General features: G+C 35.1%; 1 protein-coding gene across 1 annotated transcript in view; it reads left to right on the forward strand.

Moving 5' to 3' along the window:
- LOC144309484 (uncharacterized) overlaps window positions 1-17780 on the forward strand; it is a 109152-nt gene that overhangs the window by 2106 nt on the left and 89266 nt on the right. Inside the window, exon 2 of the mRNA XM_077890575.1 lies at window positions 6286-6365. Coding sequence (XP_077746701.1) covers window positions 6286-6365 — 80 coding nt within the window. The remainder of the gene's footprint in view (window positions 1-6285; window positions 6366-17780) is intronic.

Below are 17780 nucleotides of genomic sequence, written 5' to 3' on the forward strand. Positions count from 1 at the left end.
AGTGGGGAGAGGTGGGTTTTTCTTCCTCTTCTTCTTTCTTCCTTTTTTTTTTTTTTTTTTTTTTTTTTAACTATTAGCTCAGAAGTGTCTGATTCACATGATTTTAAGAGGAAATGGGGGAGAGGCATTTAGTTTTGAATTGGATGCAGGTCTGTGCTGTGCTTTTGAAATATATCGAACAGCCATAAGTCCAAGATCATCCTTCTGACGTGTACCTGATGTACTGGTGCCCTTATTGCCAGTCAAGTGGAGCATTAAATGCTTTATCAGCTGAGTGGAAGATAGGATTGATTCTCTTATAAAAACTGAGGTGCCAGAAGACAGGTGCCTGAACAAAAGGTCATCTACTTTCTGTTCTGAGGAATGTCAAGAATGAGCCTCTAGAGAAAGCATTAGCAGGATTCCCATCAGAAAATGATTTTCATTCAGTTCATGGTAACATGCATAAATGGGCCTTTATTAAAGGATATAGTGTCCAAATTGGTATCATTGTGTGTAGATTTATTATACCTGGTTTCATAGGCCATAAGAAATTTATAGGAAGGTTTACATTTGGTAAAATTCTAGGTAGTCTTTCTCATTTTACTTGTCACTTCCATAACAAGATATCAGCACCTTGCAGCCAAAATCAGCAGGAACATACATATCGTTGAACCAATGTGGGTTCATTGACTCATCACAATGAGGGAAAGCTCACACCTACAGGGAACGGTGTGACATCTCAGTAGGAAGCCTTAGAATTTGGTCTTCCAAGAGATGTTTTTTAAGAGGGTTCAAGGAAGTGAGAGTTCTTTATAGATTAAATACTCTGAAGGGCAGGGATGATTTTCTGACAGGGTTTCTAAGTAATTCTTACCTAGAAGGTGAAAAGATGAAGCAAGGCTAAAGCTGCAATAGGAAAGATACAGCAGAGAGTGGTCTGTTTTTTCTCTTGATATCATCAGTCATAGAGAGACCTTCTCTGAAGTTGGTGTGCTAAGAAATTGTTGATGTTTGGCAGAAGAACACCAAGGTATAGCTGTCAGTTCCAGGCCAGCACTTACCAACAAGACCTAATTGATAGCTCTAGGTTAGCTTTCATCTGTCATCTTTTCTCTCTCACACACAGTCCAGGAACTTTTGTTTACCAGGAGACCCTGTTAAACTGGTCCTTTATAAAGGGAAGCCCACTTTTGTAGTACAAGATGCTAATAAAATATTTTTTAAATTATCAGCAATTATTTACAGAAAACAAGAGGGGAAACCTTTTTCTTGAATTAGTTGATGCTTTAAAAAAAAGTCCATGGATCATAAAGGGGCACATAAATTTTGAAAACCATCATACTCTTTTTGGCAATCTCATCTTACAACTTGGATTAAAAATAAATTATTTCTACCTAACCCAACATAGTCATTCAAATTTTATTTGATAATTAGATAATATCTAAATCAGAGAAGAAAGTAATAGTCCCATTTTCATTACTGATAAAACCGTATCTCCAACACCATATTCAATTCTATTTAACACTACATTTTAAGAATAAAATAATGACAGCAATTTTGAAATATCTAAAGCTGCATCATGCAGAAGAACCTGTAGACTTACTCTATTCTGTTCCAAAAGCCAAAACCAGTATCATTAGCTTTATGTAATAGGGAACAAAGATTTCTGTTCAGCAGTAGGAATAAATGTCTCATAATTAAGAACTACCCAGAAATGGAATGGGTTACGTAATTATATAGTGAAATGTCCAACATTGAAAATGTTAAAAACAGAGGCTGAATGAACACAGAAAAAGCAGACATAACTGGAACATCTGGAATGAGAGTTTGAACTACATGGTTGGTCAAGACCCTCTCTGACTCTGAAGGCAAAAGCAATGAGTAAGAGAATGGAGTTAGAAAGTTAGTAAGTTACCATGATCTAGGGCAAGTTAAAGGCCATCATATTTGTCAGGGTTCCAGAGAACCCAATACTGGAGATGAGAGAAAAGATAACCTAAAAGGTTGAGGCAGTCTTGGTTCCCTAGTTTCTAAAATCAAGCCATTGATATGGAAAATTCAAGTTTATAAGGAAAAAAATGTTTCCAGTGATGCTATCGGTACCTCAATCACAATGTCCTCCTTTTCATCTCTATGAGCCTGCAATTTAATATAATACCTACTAAGTACAAGGCATTCAACACAAAGGAATTTGTTGTGATTACTCTCCTCAAACGGGAGATAAATGTCTCTATTTCCAAACTATTGGCAAAGGCTCTGAGAAAAAGATCTTTGATTATTCTCTGAGGGAGCGAAATAAAGCAACTCAGTATGAAAAACAAGTGTTAGGTTTAGTATGCCTCTGGTTTCAGAGCTTAAGAAACTTGAACTTGGAAATCAGATGTAACTGTGTTTAATGCCAGCCCTTTCACTTTCACGCACTAGCTGTGTAACCTTGGGCAAGTTACTCACCTTCTCTGAACCTTTGTTTCTCCCGTAAAACAGAATTAAAAATCTATAGCCACAGAGGCTCATTAGCATTAAGTGAGGTGATGCATATGAAGGTTCTAGCATAGCCCGACAGAGTCAACCATCAGGAAATGTTACGAGATAATGAGAATAACTTTGCAATGGTATGCCATAGTGTCAGCAGCTTTTTCTGTCGAAGTGAAGCATTTTCTATGTGAGCAGAATGTTTCCCCAGGAAGATAAGATGTTATTATTTAACCTGCAGCTTTTGTCAGTTTGGCAAAGGTTAAACTTACAAAAAAAAAAACACACAGAAATTTCTAATTCATTATAAGTCAGTCTATCATGTCTTCAAGGCCATTCTGTTATGAATTTAAACTACTATTGCAGAGTTAAATGAAATTTCACTTCTGTTTTTTTCCAGTCCTCCAGATAGATTCATTATACAGTTTAACATCGGGGAAGAGTTTGGATAAACCACTTTTAAGGTTTTTATACAGATTTTTAAATCTGAGATTGATTGAACCTGAATAGCTACTGATTTCACTCCACTTGATCTCTCACTTTTCAAGATCATCACATTAACTTTATCCATAGGAATACATACAGCAGTAGACTACTATGATTTAGCATTCCTAGAAAACATTTATTCCATTCTCCAGCTAGGGGAAAAAATTTCTTTGCAAATTCAGCATATATGTGTGTATGTGTCTCTGTTTAAGAAACTAGTATCAATATAAGATCATATAGCATTAGCCTCTTAACCTTCCTGTCGTTTGTGTACACACCATTTGGTTAGATCCAGAAAACTGATGCTTTATTTAAATCTACTTTAGCAGTGGAAGTAAAAGGAAATCACATCCTCAAACTTGAGGAAAAGTGCTATGTAGATTGTGAAAAATCCCTCAACGATTCCATTTTGTACACAGTTTCCTGTCCAGTATTTAATCCTATTTTCAAAGGTAATTGTCGAGGTTAAAAATATATAATTTAAGGGAAATGGAAAAGCCACTTGGTCCGTTGTTGTCTCCCAATGCATTAAAAATATCCCCTTTGTAATCCTGGAGAAGTATGCAAATTATAAGGCTGGGGAGAACCACTATTGAAAAATACTGTACTGTATCTTCATGTGATGTTTAAGACTAACTACTACCCACATTTCTTTAAGAATCATTTCAGAGGATCAGCTAAAAATGCTGTTAACCGTAAGAGACTCCATCTGCCAAAGTGTATTAAAGTGACATACCATTAATGCTAGTTCAACCTAAAAAACAATCATCCTGTAATGAAATGCTTTATATAAACTCAGGAAAGCTAGGAGACTCACAGTTCTCTATGAAATTAGCCGGTATTTGAGACCAACGGTGGAATGATATGGAAATGGTAATTTGACTCCCTGTAATGGCTTAGTAATGGCCCCTTACCTCTTAGTCCTAGATGTGTTTGCTTTTGTGAATATGTCTAAAAGACCTAGAAATAAATGACTTTTTTCCGAAATGAAGGAAGGATTTTGAAGAAGCAGTTGTACTTAAAAAGTTGGGAAATAAATTTTCCTTGCTCACTCCCCAACATTTCTCCCTAACACATAAAAACGCAGACATGAACATGCCTTACACACAAATGCACATGCGCATGTATGCGCATGCACACTTTGTAATGAAGTCACGTCTATTAAAAAAATTTTTTTAAAGATTTTATTTATTTATTCATGAGAGACACAGAGAGAGAGGCAGAGACACAGGCAGAGGGAGAAGCAGGCTCCATGCAGGGAGCCCGACGTGGGACTCGATCCAGGGTCTCCAGGATCACACACTGAGCTGAAGGCGGCGCTAAACCGCTGAGCCACCTGGGCTGCCCTAAAAAAATTTTTTTTAAGTGAATTTGCCTATTTCAAAATAAGAGCATCAAACACTGAACCCAGTTCACTAACATATTTGAGGTGGTCATAATCTCCTTCCATGGGTGTCTTTAGTTCAGAGGAAAAGACTAGATGATATTGACATGACTACAAATGAGGAGCAGAATGAGACAAAAGTGTCTGTAGTACTTGCTTCTGAAACTCAATAATAAAGCACCATCAGATTTTACAAAGGTCAAATTGGGAGTAAACAGAAGCTAGCACACTCTCCTGGCGATTTACAATTTGACCAAATTCACAGCCTTTATCTGATCAAATTATGAGAGCCCTGTTTAGAGGCATCAATCATTGCGGAGGTCCTAAATGTGAAGGAAGTGATGAAGAGTATTTTCGCTTTACCACAAGTGAAATTCAGAAATAAAAAGGAATCTTCTGGAGCAGAGACTTCATGACCCAAGAATCTTAATGTCTCTCGGTTTTCAAATCAGAGATGGCTCTACAATAGACAGGATCATCGTCCAGAAAACACCATGTGCTTTAACACCTGGACTTGCTTGCCCACTCCCAGCTTGTCTTTATCTTTCCTCTTTCCTACCTTAAAATTTTCTTCATTAGATAGGCACCTGGTCTCTATAAGTTTGCTATTAAATATGCTGCCTGGAAGAATTTTTTGACCTTTGCTCTAAGTGGAGATTTGCCTGTCAGGTTATCTAGCTAATACTTGTGTCTGTGATACAATAAAACATAGTTAAATTTCAAGGAAGAAAGAGAAAATATATGTGAAATTTTTATCATTTGACTTTCATCTTTATCATTTGACTTTCTTACAGCTGTGTTCAAATATCCCTATTATCTGGCTTTAATTTATATTTCTAAACTATTTTCTACTGTTCCCTTTCATGTTCCATTTATTGGCCTCTTGACTCTTCCCTGTATGTCTCACACTTTTCCACACCTGTGACTTTGTTCATTCTTTTTCTGAAGCCCTCACAAATGTCACATCCTTGATAATTTGTCCATTGGTAGAGGGGATCACTTGAGACAGCTGTACACAGTAAAGACTTTAGCTCCAAAGAGCAGTTTTGAGCTTGTGAGTGGTTCTCAAATTATAATGTGCATAAAAATCACCTGGAGTGCTTGCCAATGATGGAGATTTTGTGGCTCAACCTCAAAGATTCTGATTCAGTAGTTCTGTGAAGACCCAGAATATGCACTGTTAATCTCCAGGTGACTCCAATGCAGGTGATTCCAGGGCCTCTTTAAGACACACTGTTGTAAGAACATCTCTGTTTTTAAAATTCCTGACTAAAGGCTTTCCAGAAGATATTTTTTTCCAAAGCACAAATGTTATTTAAATTATTATTAATTCCCAGAAATTCCATTCTAGAAACACTAGAATACAGGCATTTGTATCCTATGCCTGCCTAACTGGATTAAAAAAATTTAGATGCAACACAGCTAAATATGGGTTAATGAAATTGCTATTAATCACTTTTTGAGAAAATGTAGGCATCCCGGGAACATGCTGTAATTTCCATCACTTTTATACTGCCTCTGCCAGCTCTGTAGTTAAAGAGTAACAAAACAACTGTTTATGAAAAGGGTAGGTTTAAGATGAAAATAATCATTTTGCAAAAGTGAGGAAACAGTATCAGAGCCTGCGAACTGTGCTCTTCCAAGTGGAGAATCCAGTATTTGTAATAAATTCCTTTTGCTCTGGATGAGTTCTGCATTTTCAATGAGGTGAACTTGGCAACATTCTAGTTGATTTTAATAAAAATAGCTGCTTTGAGGACAGGGAGCTGAGGTTGCCAAATTTACAGCTGCCTTGCACAATTACTCTTACACCTCCTTCAGGGCTACTTAGAACCAGTAAGCAAATTAAGTGTATCGATTGCAATTTTGTTGGACTAACAGCCCCCCCCCCTTTTTTTTTAAGGAATAAACTTGATTCCTTTCAGTATGTGTCTGTTCAGAGTGATCTCTTTTCTTTTCAGCCATAACACAAAGACAACATCATGGCTGGATCCTCGACTTGCGAAAAAGGCTAAACCTCCAGAAGAGTGCAAAGAGAATGGTAGGTCATTAAGTTTCTATGATGTTTCTGCGTTGCGCTTTGAGCATGTTTGTGTTTCTTAAAGGAGGGTCTCACCGACAGGAGCAATCATGTAGTTGAGACAATTTTAAAGGTGTATTATTTAATGCTTAGAGAGGAGAGAGAATTAACGCGGCTTTTCAGCAGTGCCATGTGGTTTTCCTTTCTCTTTCTGAGGAAACTGCCGGATATCACATCTCTGTCATCTCTGTTGGTTCTATGTGACTCCTGGCCTGACTTTCCACCACCTTCTAAGGACTTTTTGTTTGCAATATGTCTCTCTGAGGACTCTTATCTTTTCATTGGCATCAAACATGATATATAGAGAAACAGTCTTGTGGACCTATAAATATTATTGATTTTTGTGTTTAGAGGCATAGCATTCTGCTGGTTATTAAAGAATCGGTGGTATACAGATCTATACATATGGCTACTTTCCTTTAATCAAATATTTGAATTAAATAACCAGTTGCATGAATGTCCTGGGATATCCTTAGTATTTTCTAGTTTCTAGTGTAGTAATACTAACTTGCTTAGAAACTGACTGTTTTCATGTATGTGAAGAATGTTTTTGAACAATGTTGGGGGTTAGATGGGTGTAAACCTTGCACTGATATTAGTAAATTAGATGAAGTCTGTTACAGATGACACTTGTAATTTTTAAAGATGTTGAGTTTAATGTTAAAGAACACTTAAAATTTAGCTAAAATGATAAATAGCATACTCTCCTTTGATTTATTATTTGACTACAATCAAGCCTTTATCTCCTCAACCTATTAGAGCCCTGTTCACAGGCATCTATCATTGAGAAGCTCTTAAAAGTGGAGAAAGTGATGAGAGTTTAAACTTTTAAAAAAGTTTTTGAAAAGTCAACTTTTTATAAGTCTCTAATTCTAAAAGTCCTTTGTAACAATAGTTCTGGCTTTATCAGATAATATTTTGATAACATCGTTCATTTCTGTAACTGTTCACAAGCTAGTTGTAAAGAGTTCAATTAAGAATTATAGTGTACAGTTTATATGTACATATTTGAATGCATAAATATCCAGTTTTTAACCACTGTCTATATTAAATTTTATATTTATAGCTATATCTGTATGCTTTCTGTAGAATAGTATGACTGCTTGTGGTTGAAGCCCATAAAATTCTGTGACCTGGACTTTTGATCACCATTAGGCTATATATTTCCTTGACACCAGTAAGACGTATGCTGCAGATTGTGATCAGTTATAAATTAAAATGGCCTGATCTGTTATATATGGAAGTTACAATTCACTTTTGCCGCAGCTGTAAAAACCTTAGTATATCCTAATTAAAATGAATGTAACGATTTGCAGTGCTGTGACACATTGAACTTCTCAGCTGTCTTGTTCCTTTGAGTTATTCTTTTTATTAGAAAAAGCTGTTAAAATCAAACTTTAAAATTCTGGGAGAGATGTAGGCATAAGACGTTGCATAATTTTAATATTCCAATGTTATCAGTTTTTCCCACATCCGCACTTGTCTGTCTTCTTAGGATGATAAATACCTAAAATATGATGCCAGTGTCTGAGGAGCACATGTCATTGAAAAACAAGCCCTGCAATATAGTCTTGTAGTTCAGAATGATTTATAACCAGTCAATTACTATTTGTTTTCATTTTCTACAAAATAAATAACTCCTAGATTTTATTCCGTATATTACTGGAATGTTATACAATGGAAATTAACATCTAGTTAGTTAGAATACTATTATTCCAGACACATATTTTAAGTTTTCTTGCCAAGAAAATTGCTTTTATGTAATACTGTTACTTCTGTTTTATTTTTCGTTTCTTTAAGACATAGGTTAAAATTGTGTGTTTAAATGTTGGATGTTAATGGACTGCTGTTGAGCTAGCCAATTAAGTGAGGTTTCTTTATATGTTCCACTCAGACCAAACAAAGTAGAGTAATTTTCTGAATGCTGGGATGTGTGTAAAATGTGTATAAAAAAATTATATGGAGGCTCAAGATGATAATATCTTTCTCCAGCAAAGGTTTATACTTTTTATGCCAGTGAGATAGAGTGGAGGCTAATTACTTAGTCCAATCTGGAGTTAAGCCAATAGGAGGTTGGGCTGAGTTTTGGTAGGACCCGATTTATCTCTGGTTTGTTCCTGTGCTTAGGATGTTTGCCCAAGGTTTTCAACTAACAGTCTATTTGCAGGTCAGCAAGCATTTTCTATAAAGGGTAGGTAGCCTATATTTTAGGCTTTGCAGGTTATCCAGTCTCTTTGTAACTACTCATTATGCAAAAGCAGACAAATCAATATATAATTAAAGGACATGGATGTATTTTGATGGAGCTTTGTTTATGAACAGAGAATTTGAGTTTTGTATACTTTCAGGATTTGAATTTCAAAATACTGTTCTTTTGATTATTTTTTTTTTTTTTGGCAACCATTTAAAAGTATATAAATTGGTCTTCATTTCTGGACCATACAGAAAATAGAGGCAGGCTGGATTTGGTCCACAGGACAAATCCTGGCCCCGTGTGTTCATGTGGGGCCTTCCTCTTGGCAGATCTTAAATGCCAATATTTTAAAAATGTTTTTTCTTCCTAGTATTGCAAGACTGCCAAAAACCTGTGGTGCATTTCAGGGGTTTTAGCTTAGCTGTTTGCCTCTAGACCTTGCAGCTTCTGAATTGACAGATGTCATCATGGGATAATGGGTTGTCTGTTTAAGATCTCTCAAGTCTATATTTTGTCATTGGCATCAAACATGATATATAGAGAAACAGTCTTGTGGACCTATAAATATTATTGATTTTTGTGTTTAGAGGCATAGCATTCTGCTGGTTATTAAAGAATCGGTGGTATACAGATCTATACATATGGCTCTCAAGACTCCTCAGCTTTCGGCTGGCTTCCCTAACCTCTAGCAGTGGCCTTCTACCTAGGCAGTCTGGGTTCTTACCACAGCCCAGAATCAACAAAATCAGCTGCAAATTCTTCCCTCACTTCTTCAGGGTTTTCTCCTCTTTGGAATCCTAGGCCTGTTGTTTCAGCAGTGCTGATGCCTTTAAATTGTTTATTTTTTACATTTTGTGTAGATTTTTTTTGTGTTCTCATGGTTTATAAGCTTCTCACTCCATCCTACCTGGAAGCAAAAGTTTTATGCAGTATTTTTTAAATTGAACATTTTAGAGCTTATTGGATTGCATAACTATAAATTCTTTATTATTATCGTAATTAAAATTTTGATCTCTCAAAATGGAATTCCATGATGTTGTATATATGTGCATACTGTCATGAATGTGCATATGTATTGTGTGTGCGTGTGTGGATATGGATCTGTAAATGTTGACATTTTTAGTTCTGTTAACACTGGTACATAAAGTTAATTCCTTGGTCAACTACAAAAGAAGCTGAGTGAAAGAGTGATGGAAGGGAGGTTATCAACTGATTTAAATTATTCTTGGGCTAGAGAAAAAAACTAGCAAATATTTTCTTATTGTTATCAAGGGGGACATGGGAACATAGATGGCTCCATACAAATACATATTAAACAACCATCTGTTGACACCAAAGCAACCATTTTATCTTGAAGCATAATGTACTAAACGTGAACGCATACTTCCTTCTCTCACAATACAGTCGAAAGTACTAAAGTCACTACATTCTGTGCATTTGTCATCGCTCTGCATTTTTAGAGTTTTAGCACCAGTCTACATAGCAGAAAAAAAAAATCTCCACCTACTACTGGATTCTAATATTAGTATTTGGGGGAGTGCCATTTAGCAAGCCAATATAGTCTTTTACAAAACGCCACAGAAATAGTGGTTTAACTATTAAACAGTTTGGAGGCAAGATCAGTGAACTGCATATAAAAAACATCAACATATGTGTCTCTGGCCCCCACAATCAGTACCATGGGGTTTCTCCTGAGACATTGCTGATCACATATATCTCAGTGGTGACACATCCCCCAAGATTCACTGAGCTATAGGGTTAACGTCAAACATGATTCAAGCCTTGGGGTGCCTGGGTGGCTCGGTCATTTGAGTGTGCAACTCTTGGTTTCAGCTCAGGTCATGATCTCATGAGTCATGAGATGAAGCCCCATGTCCCCATGTCAGGTTCTGCACTCAGGGGGGGGAGTCTGCTTGAGATTCCCGCCCTCTGCCCCTCCCCCCCACTCTCTTTCTCATAAATAAATAAGTCTTTTTGAAGACACCTCATAGGATCATTCTTTTCTTAAAGTTGAAATGTAATTAAATTATCACATTCAGAAGAAGAAATTGTGTGAAATTTGGAGTCAAGGAAACTTCTAATCCGAACACAAATCTGTGGGCTCTTGGGAAAGGTACTTCTTCACTTCTGAGAACCTAAGGTTTCTTACCTGTAAAAATGGGAAGGATATCTGTTTCCTGTAGATTCAGCTTCACAAATAAAAGGGACAGTGCTTGTGACACTACAGGCTCTCAATAACTGTTCCTTTCTTTTCCTTTTCTGTGTGTTCTGAGCCAACAAATGAGCCTCATAGAAGACAAGAGGAAGAATTCAGAATAGTTGGCCTACCTAAAGAGCTTTGAATTATTCTAGAGTATCCTGGAGAGATGGAAATGAACAAAACCCTTGCAGGCTAAAATTATCTGCCTAGCTAATTCCAGCCTAATATTGATAGATTAAAGATTGTCCCCCTCTATTCTGTTACGATGGCTCTAAATTCTCAGAAAATTGTAATCACAGCTGTACATACTAGGTGGCTTCATTTCCATATTCAATGTGTATGAATTATAAGGCAGTTTTCTCATATTGCTGTAAAAACAATCACATAATCTTAACCTCTTTACCTATGTGAGAACTCCATTTCCATTGACATTTAGTTAAAACTAAAGTTTTGAGTTATTTATCTTTAAAAAAAATGGTGTCCAAAATGCACATAAATGAAGATAGCATAAGCTATGTTTGGAATATATATTAAGTGGATTTTTTTTTCAAGAGGAGGTTGCCTTTTTTTATATATATCAATATAGTGTACTGAGTTTTCCTTTTATTTTGCATTTATTTTTAAATTTTTTTCTTTGAATTCAATTTCCCAACATATAGTATAACACCCAGTGTTCATCCCCTCAAGTGCCCTCCTTAGTGCCTGTCACCCAGTCATCCCATCCTTTGTTTGTTTCCCAGTGTTAGGAGTCTCTCATGGATTGTCTTCCTCTCTAATTCCCCCTCCTCGATTTCCCTCCTTTCCCTTATAGTCCCTTTCACTATTTCTTATATTCCACGTATGAGTGAGACCATGAGAAGGGTGCCTATTCTAAAATAATAGAAAACACTAATCAATTTTAGGTCATTTCTTTTTTCTTTCTTTTCCAAATTTTTAAGTTCCAATTAGCTAACATACAGTGTAATATTAGTTTCAGGTGTAGAATTTAGTGATTCATCACTTATATTCAGCCCCCAGTGCTCATCACAAATACCCTTCTTAATGCCTATTTAGCCCATCCCCCTGCCCCCCTCCCCTCGAGCAGCCCTCAGTTCTCCATAGTTAGTCTGTTTTCTGGTGTTTCTCTCTCTTCCCACCCCCCATGTTCATCTGTTTTATTTCTTAAATTACACATATGAGTGAAATCACACAGTATTTGTCTTTCTCTGACTTATTTCACTTAGCATAATACTCTCTAGCTCCATCTATGTCATCACAAATGGTAAGATTTCATTCTTTTTTTATGGCTGAGGAATATTCAATTGTATATGTGTGTACCACATCCTCTTTATCCATTCATCAATCTATGGATTGATGTCGGATTGTTTCCATAATTAGCAATTGTGGATAATGCTGCTATAAATATCAGGATACATGCATCCCTTTGATTTAGTACTTTTGTATTCTTTGGGTGAATACCTAGTAGTGCAATTGCTGGATCACAGGGTAGTTCTACTTTTAACTTTTTGAGGAACCTTCATACTCTTTTCCAGAGTGGCTGCACCAGTCTGCATTCCCACCAACAGTATAAGAGGGTTCCCCTTTCTCTGCATCCTCATCAACATCTGTTGTATCCTGTGTTGTTAATTTTAGCCATTCTGACAGGTGTGAGGTGATGTCTCATTGTAGTTTTGATTTGTGTTTCCCTGATGATGAATGATGTTGAGCATCTTTTCATGTGTCTGTTAGCCATCTGTACGTAGTTTTAGGTCATTTCTTAAGTGAATTTCTTAACTGTCACACAGATTAGGAAACACATAATTTTATTTTTGTAGTTCACATTCTGTTCCTAGAATGCATAGTTTATTTCTTTTTCAAATAGGGGCTTTGGCCTGTTGTCTCATTAAATTTGTATTGATAATTAATGACCCTAATTTCTCAACAATAAATATGAGCAAATTAATTTCACCTTTGAATATTTGTTTTCCTGATCTAATAAACCTAAGATTATGTTTGTAAAGTACCTTGATAGCTTTCCCCTAGGAATAATTCAGTAAAACAGGCTCTGGGGCACCTGGGAGGCTTATTGGTTAAATATCTGCTTTTGGCTCTGGTCATGATCTAGGAGTCCTGGGATTGAGCCCCATGTTGGTCTTCCTGATCAGTGGGGCATCTGCTTCTCCCTCTCCCTCTGCCCCTCTCTCCTCACTCATCCACTTGCTCTCTCTCTCAAATGAATGAGTAAAAGATTAGAAAAAAACAGACTCTAAAGATACCCCTCAAGTACTGAAACTTTAGAATTGAAAAATCATTGATATTTTGAACTCCTATCTTTAAATATTATGAACTAATTTGAATGTTACTTTGTTTTTATAATGATATTTAGGATGTTTTATTAAAAATTTGAGGAAATTTAAAATATCTTAATAGAAACTGTTCTTATTTTGCTAACTGGTACTTATTCATATTAGTCATGATTTTTTTATAGCAGCATTTTGAGGTATGCTTCATCCAATAATATAGTACCTTTTCCAGTGTTTTCAGCTTAGGGGTACTACAAAATACCAACACTTTAGGAATATAAATCTTTTGTGGAGGAAATAATAAAATAAAATCAAAATAAATCATATAGGATAGATTTTTCCACTGCTTTGCATAGATACCAATTCTTCTGTTTATGGCTGACATCTGTAATAATTGGCCCCCATCTACTCTGAGTGATTAGTGTCCAGACCATAAAAGTTGTTAAATATTTTAAATATCATTTTGCACTAATCATTTATGTATTTCTCTTTTCTACCTCCAATCTTTATCATGGCTATAAAATAGTACCTGTGTAAGGATTATAAAATTGCATCCTTTTATTCTTGATTACTCAAGTTTCTTTTATATTTAGGAATGAGTTATGTCTTGTCTTTACTGCTTAATGCATGCAGGTTTGAAAATAATATTGACAGCATCAAATCTGCTTGTTTTGTGCAATAGCAAAATAATTTCAAGATATTTCAAATATGGCTTTTCAAAGTTTTTTATTTTGAAATATTTATAAATTCACAGGAAATTCTAGGGAGGGCCCAAACACCCCTAACAAAGATCCCCAATGTTAACACCTTACATGAATATAATACCGGATCAAAATCAGGAAACTGACACTGGTACAATCCACAGATTGATTTCACTAGCTATCCAAATACTGGTGTATGTATGTGTATGTGTGTATTTTCATGCAGTTATATCACATATGTAGTTACATGTGACCATGACCACAGTCAAGATTCATAACTCTTCCATCCCATAAGACTCTCTTATGCTACCACTTTATATCCATATCCATCCCCTCTCACTGCACAACCCCTAACCCTTAACAACCACTAATCTGTTCTCCATGTCAATTTCTTTGGTATTTCAAAAATGTTCTAAAAATGGAATCATGCAGTGAATAAACTTTTGAGATGGACTTTTTTCCACTCAACTTAATTTCGTTGAAACCCATTCAAGTATGTGTATCAATAGTTTGCTACTTTTTATGTACCACTGTTTGTTTAAGCATTTACCTGTTGAAGGACATCTAGGTTGATTCCAGCTTCTAGTTAATATGAAAAAAGCTGCCACAAACATTTGTATATAGGATTTTTCATGAACATAGATCTTTTACCTGGGATAAAAGCTCAAGACAGTAATTGCTAGGTTTTTTGGAAAATACATTTTTAGCTTTAGAATAAACAGCTGTACTATTTTCCAGAATGGCTATATTCTTTTACTTCCCACCAGCAATGAACCAATTTTCTCTACATCCTTTCCAGCATTTGGTGTTATGACTTTTTAAATTTTAGTTATTCTGAGAGGTGTGTAATATTACATTATGGTTTTAATTTGTATTTCCCTAATGGCTAATGATATTGAACATCTGTTTTGAAAAATATTATTTATTTATATGAGAGAGAGAGATTGTGAGAGAGAGCACAGTGTGGGGGGGAGGGAGAGGGAGTCTCTCCACTGAGCAGGGGGCTCCTTTCCAGGACCTTGGGATCATGACCTGAGCCAAAGGCAGGCAGACGCTTAGCCAACTGAGCCACCCAGGTGGTTCTTGAACATCTTTTCATGTAATTATTTCTCATCTGTGTATCCTGCTTGGTAACATGTCTGATGATGCCTTTTGCCCAAATCTTAATTAGATTATTTTTTTAAATTTGGTTTTGAGAATTATTTACATATTCTATATATAATAAATCCCTTTATCAGATATGTTGTTTATAAACATTGCCTCCCAAACTATGATTTTTATTTTATCCTCTTAACGGGGTCTTTTGCAGAGAAAATATTTTTAATTTTGATGAAGTCAAATTTATCAATTTTTAGCAATTTATCAAATTTATCAATTTTTCCTTTTCTGAAACATGCTTTCAGTATCAAATATAAAAACTCTCTAACCAGCCCTAGACGCCAAAGAGTTTCTCATTTTTCCCCTAAATTGTGTACTTCAATATTTGACCTGTAAGTCTGTGACCTACTTTTTATACGAAATAATTTTCGTATAAGGTGTAAGATCTAGGTTGAGATTTTTAAATTATTATTATTACTATTATTATTATTGCTGTAGCCTATGGATGTCCACTTGCTTTAGCACTGTTAGGTGAAAAGGCTATCCTTCCTCCAGTAAACTGTGTGTACAACTTTGCCATAAATCATTTGGGTTCCATTGATCTATGGGTCTTTCTCTGCACCAGAACCATCCTGTCTAGATTACTGTAGCCATATTCTAATCCCTAATATTGGGTACACTGATATTCCCTAACTTAGTTTTTTAAATGTATAAATAGATAGAAGGTTTAATTAATCAGGAATATTTAAAAAATTCTAAATGCATATGCATCTGATAACATACCTTCAAGTTTTATATAAAGGAAAAAATTACAAATCTGAAAAGAGGATTTGAAAAATTTATGGAGTATATTACCTCATGTACCTCTCCTTTCTCAATATTTTAAACAAAAAGAAAGATTTGAATAACAGAAATAGTAATCTTGATTTAAAAGCCACATATAGACACTGCACTTAGATGGAAAGTACGTTCTCAAGCACACAGAGTACTTTACAAACAATGAGTACATGGTAGTCTGTGGAGCAAGTCTCAAGAAATTTCAAAGTTGACAGTCCTGTGTTACAGAAAACCTTAATTATGTATCAATAGAAAGATAACTAAAATACTGCCCATGCTTTGAAATATAAAAACGATTTTAACATGTGTTTTTTCCAAATTTATTGAGATATAATTGATATATTGTATAGTTAACGATATACAACATTATCATTTGATACACATATATATTGTGAAATGAATGACACAATAATAAGTTTATTGTGTTAATACATCCAACAACTCATATAATTACTTTATGTGGGGGGTTGGGATGAGAACATTTAAGATTTACTCTCTTAGCAACCTTCAAGTATAATACATAGTACTATGAACTGTAATCAGCATGCTGTACATTATATCTCCAGAGCTAATTCATCTCATAACTGGAAGTTTGTATCTTTTGACCAACATCCCCCCATTTCCTCCATTTCTTAGCCCTCCATTCTGCTCTGTTTCTATGAGTTTGCAGGAGAGGGAGTTCTAGATTTCATATATGATATCCTACAGTATTTCTCTCTATCTAACTTATGCATAATACCCCCAATCCATCCATATTGTAACAAATGACAGAATTTCTTCCTATAGCTGAAAAATATGCCATTGTAGACGTACATTACATTTTCTTTATCCATTCATCCATTGATGGACACATAGATTGTTTTCATTTGCTGGCTATTTTGAATAAAGCTGAAAGGAACATAGGAGTGCAGATACCTTTTCCAGTAGTGATTCAGTTTACTTCAGATACATAGCCAAAAGTAGAATTTCTGGATCATATGGTAGTTCTATTTTTAATTTTTTGAGAAGCCTCCATATGTTTTCCATAGTGGCTCTACCAATTTATATCCCTAGCAACAGTGCCCAAAGGTTCCATTTCTTTCTACATCATTGCCATCTTTATATTTTTGATAATAAATATTCTAACAGGTATGAGATGATATATCCTTGTGCTTCAGACATATTTCCTTATGATTAGTGATATAGAGCACATTTTCATATACCTGTTAGCCATTTGTGTGTCATCTTTGGAAAAAAGTCTATTCAGATCCTTTGCCCATTTTTTAACTGATTTTTTTTTCTTTTTTTACTCTTAAGTTGTATGAGTTCCTTATACATTTTGGATTTTAACTCCTTTTAGATAAATGATTTGAAATATTTTCTACCATTCTATAGATTGTCTTTAAATTTTTTTTTATTGTTTCTTTTGCTATTTAGAAGCTTTTCAGTTTGGTGTAGTCCCACTTGTTTATATTCTATTTTATTGCTTGTGTTTTGGCGTCAAATCCAAAAAACTAATTGCCGAGATCAATGTGAAGAAGCTTTTTCCTATGTTTTCTTCTGGTAATTTTTGGTTTCAGATCCTATATTTAAGTCTTTAATCCATTTCAAGTGATATAGGGGTCCTATTTCATTTTTCTGCATATGAATATACAGTTATCTCAATATCACTTATTGAAGAAACTATATGTCTCCCATTAAGTACTCTTAGCTCTCTTATTAAATGTTAGTTGACTATAAGTGCATGGGTTTATTTCTGGATTCTTGATTCTATCCCACCTATGTGTCTCTTTTTATGCCAGTACCACACCATTTTGATTATTTTAGCTTTATGATCTAGTTTGAAATCAGTAAACATGATGCCTTGATTTTTGTTTGTTTGTTCTTTCTCTCTGGATTGCTTTTGCTATTCAGGGTCAGTATGATTTCATATGAGTTTTAGGATTTTTTTTATTCTGTGAAAAATGCCATTGGAATTTTGATAGCAATTTCATTGAGTCTATAGACAGCTTATAGATAGCTTTGGGCAGCATGGACATTTTAGCAATATTAGTTCTTCCAATACATAAATTCAGGATATGTTCC

The sequence above is a fragment of the Canis aureus genome, unplaced genomic scaffold (assembly GCF_053574225.1).
Source record: "Canis aureus isolate CA01 unplaced genomic scaffold, VMU_Caureus_v.1.0 NW_027326424.1_RagTag, whole genome shotgun sequence".
Lineage (NCBI taxonomy): Eukaryota > Metazoa > Chordata > Mammalia > Carnivora > Canidae > Canis > Canis aureus.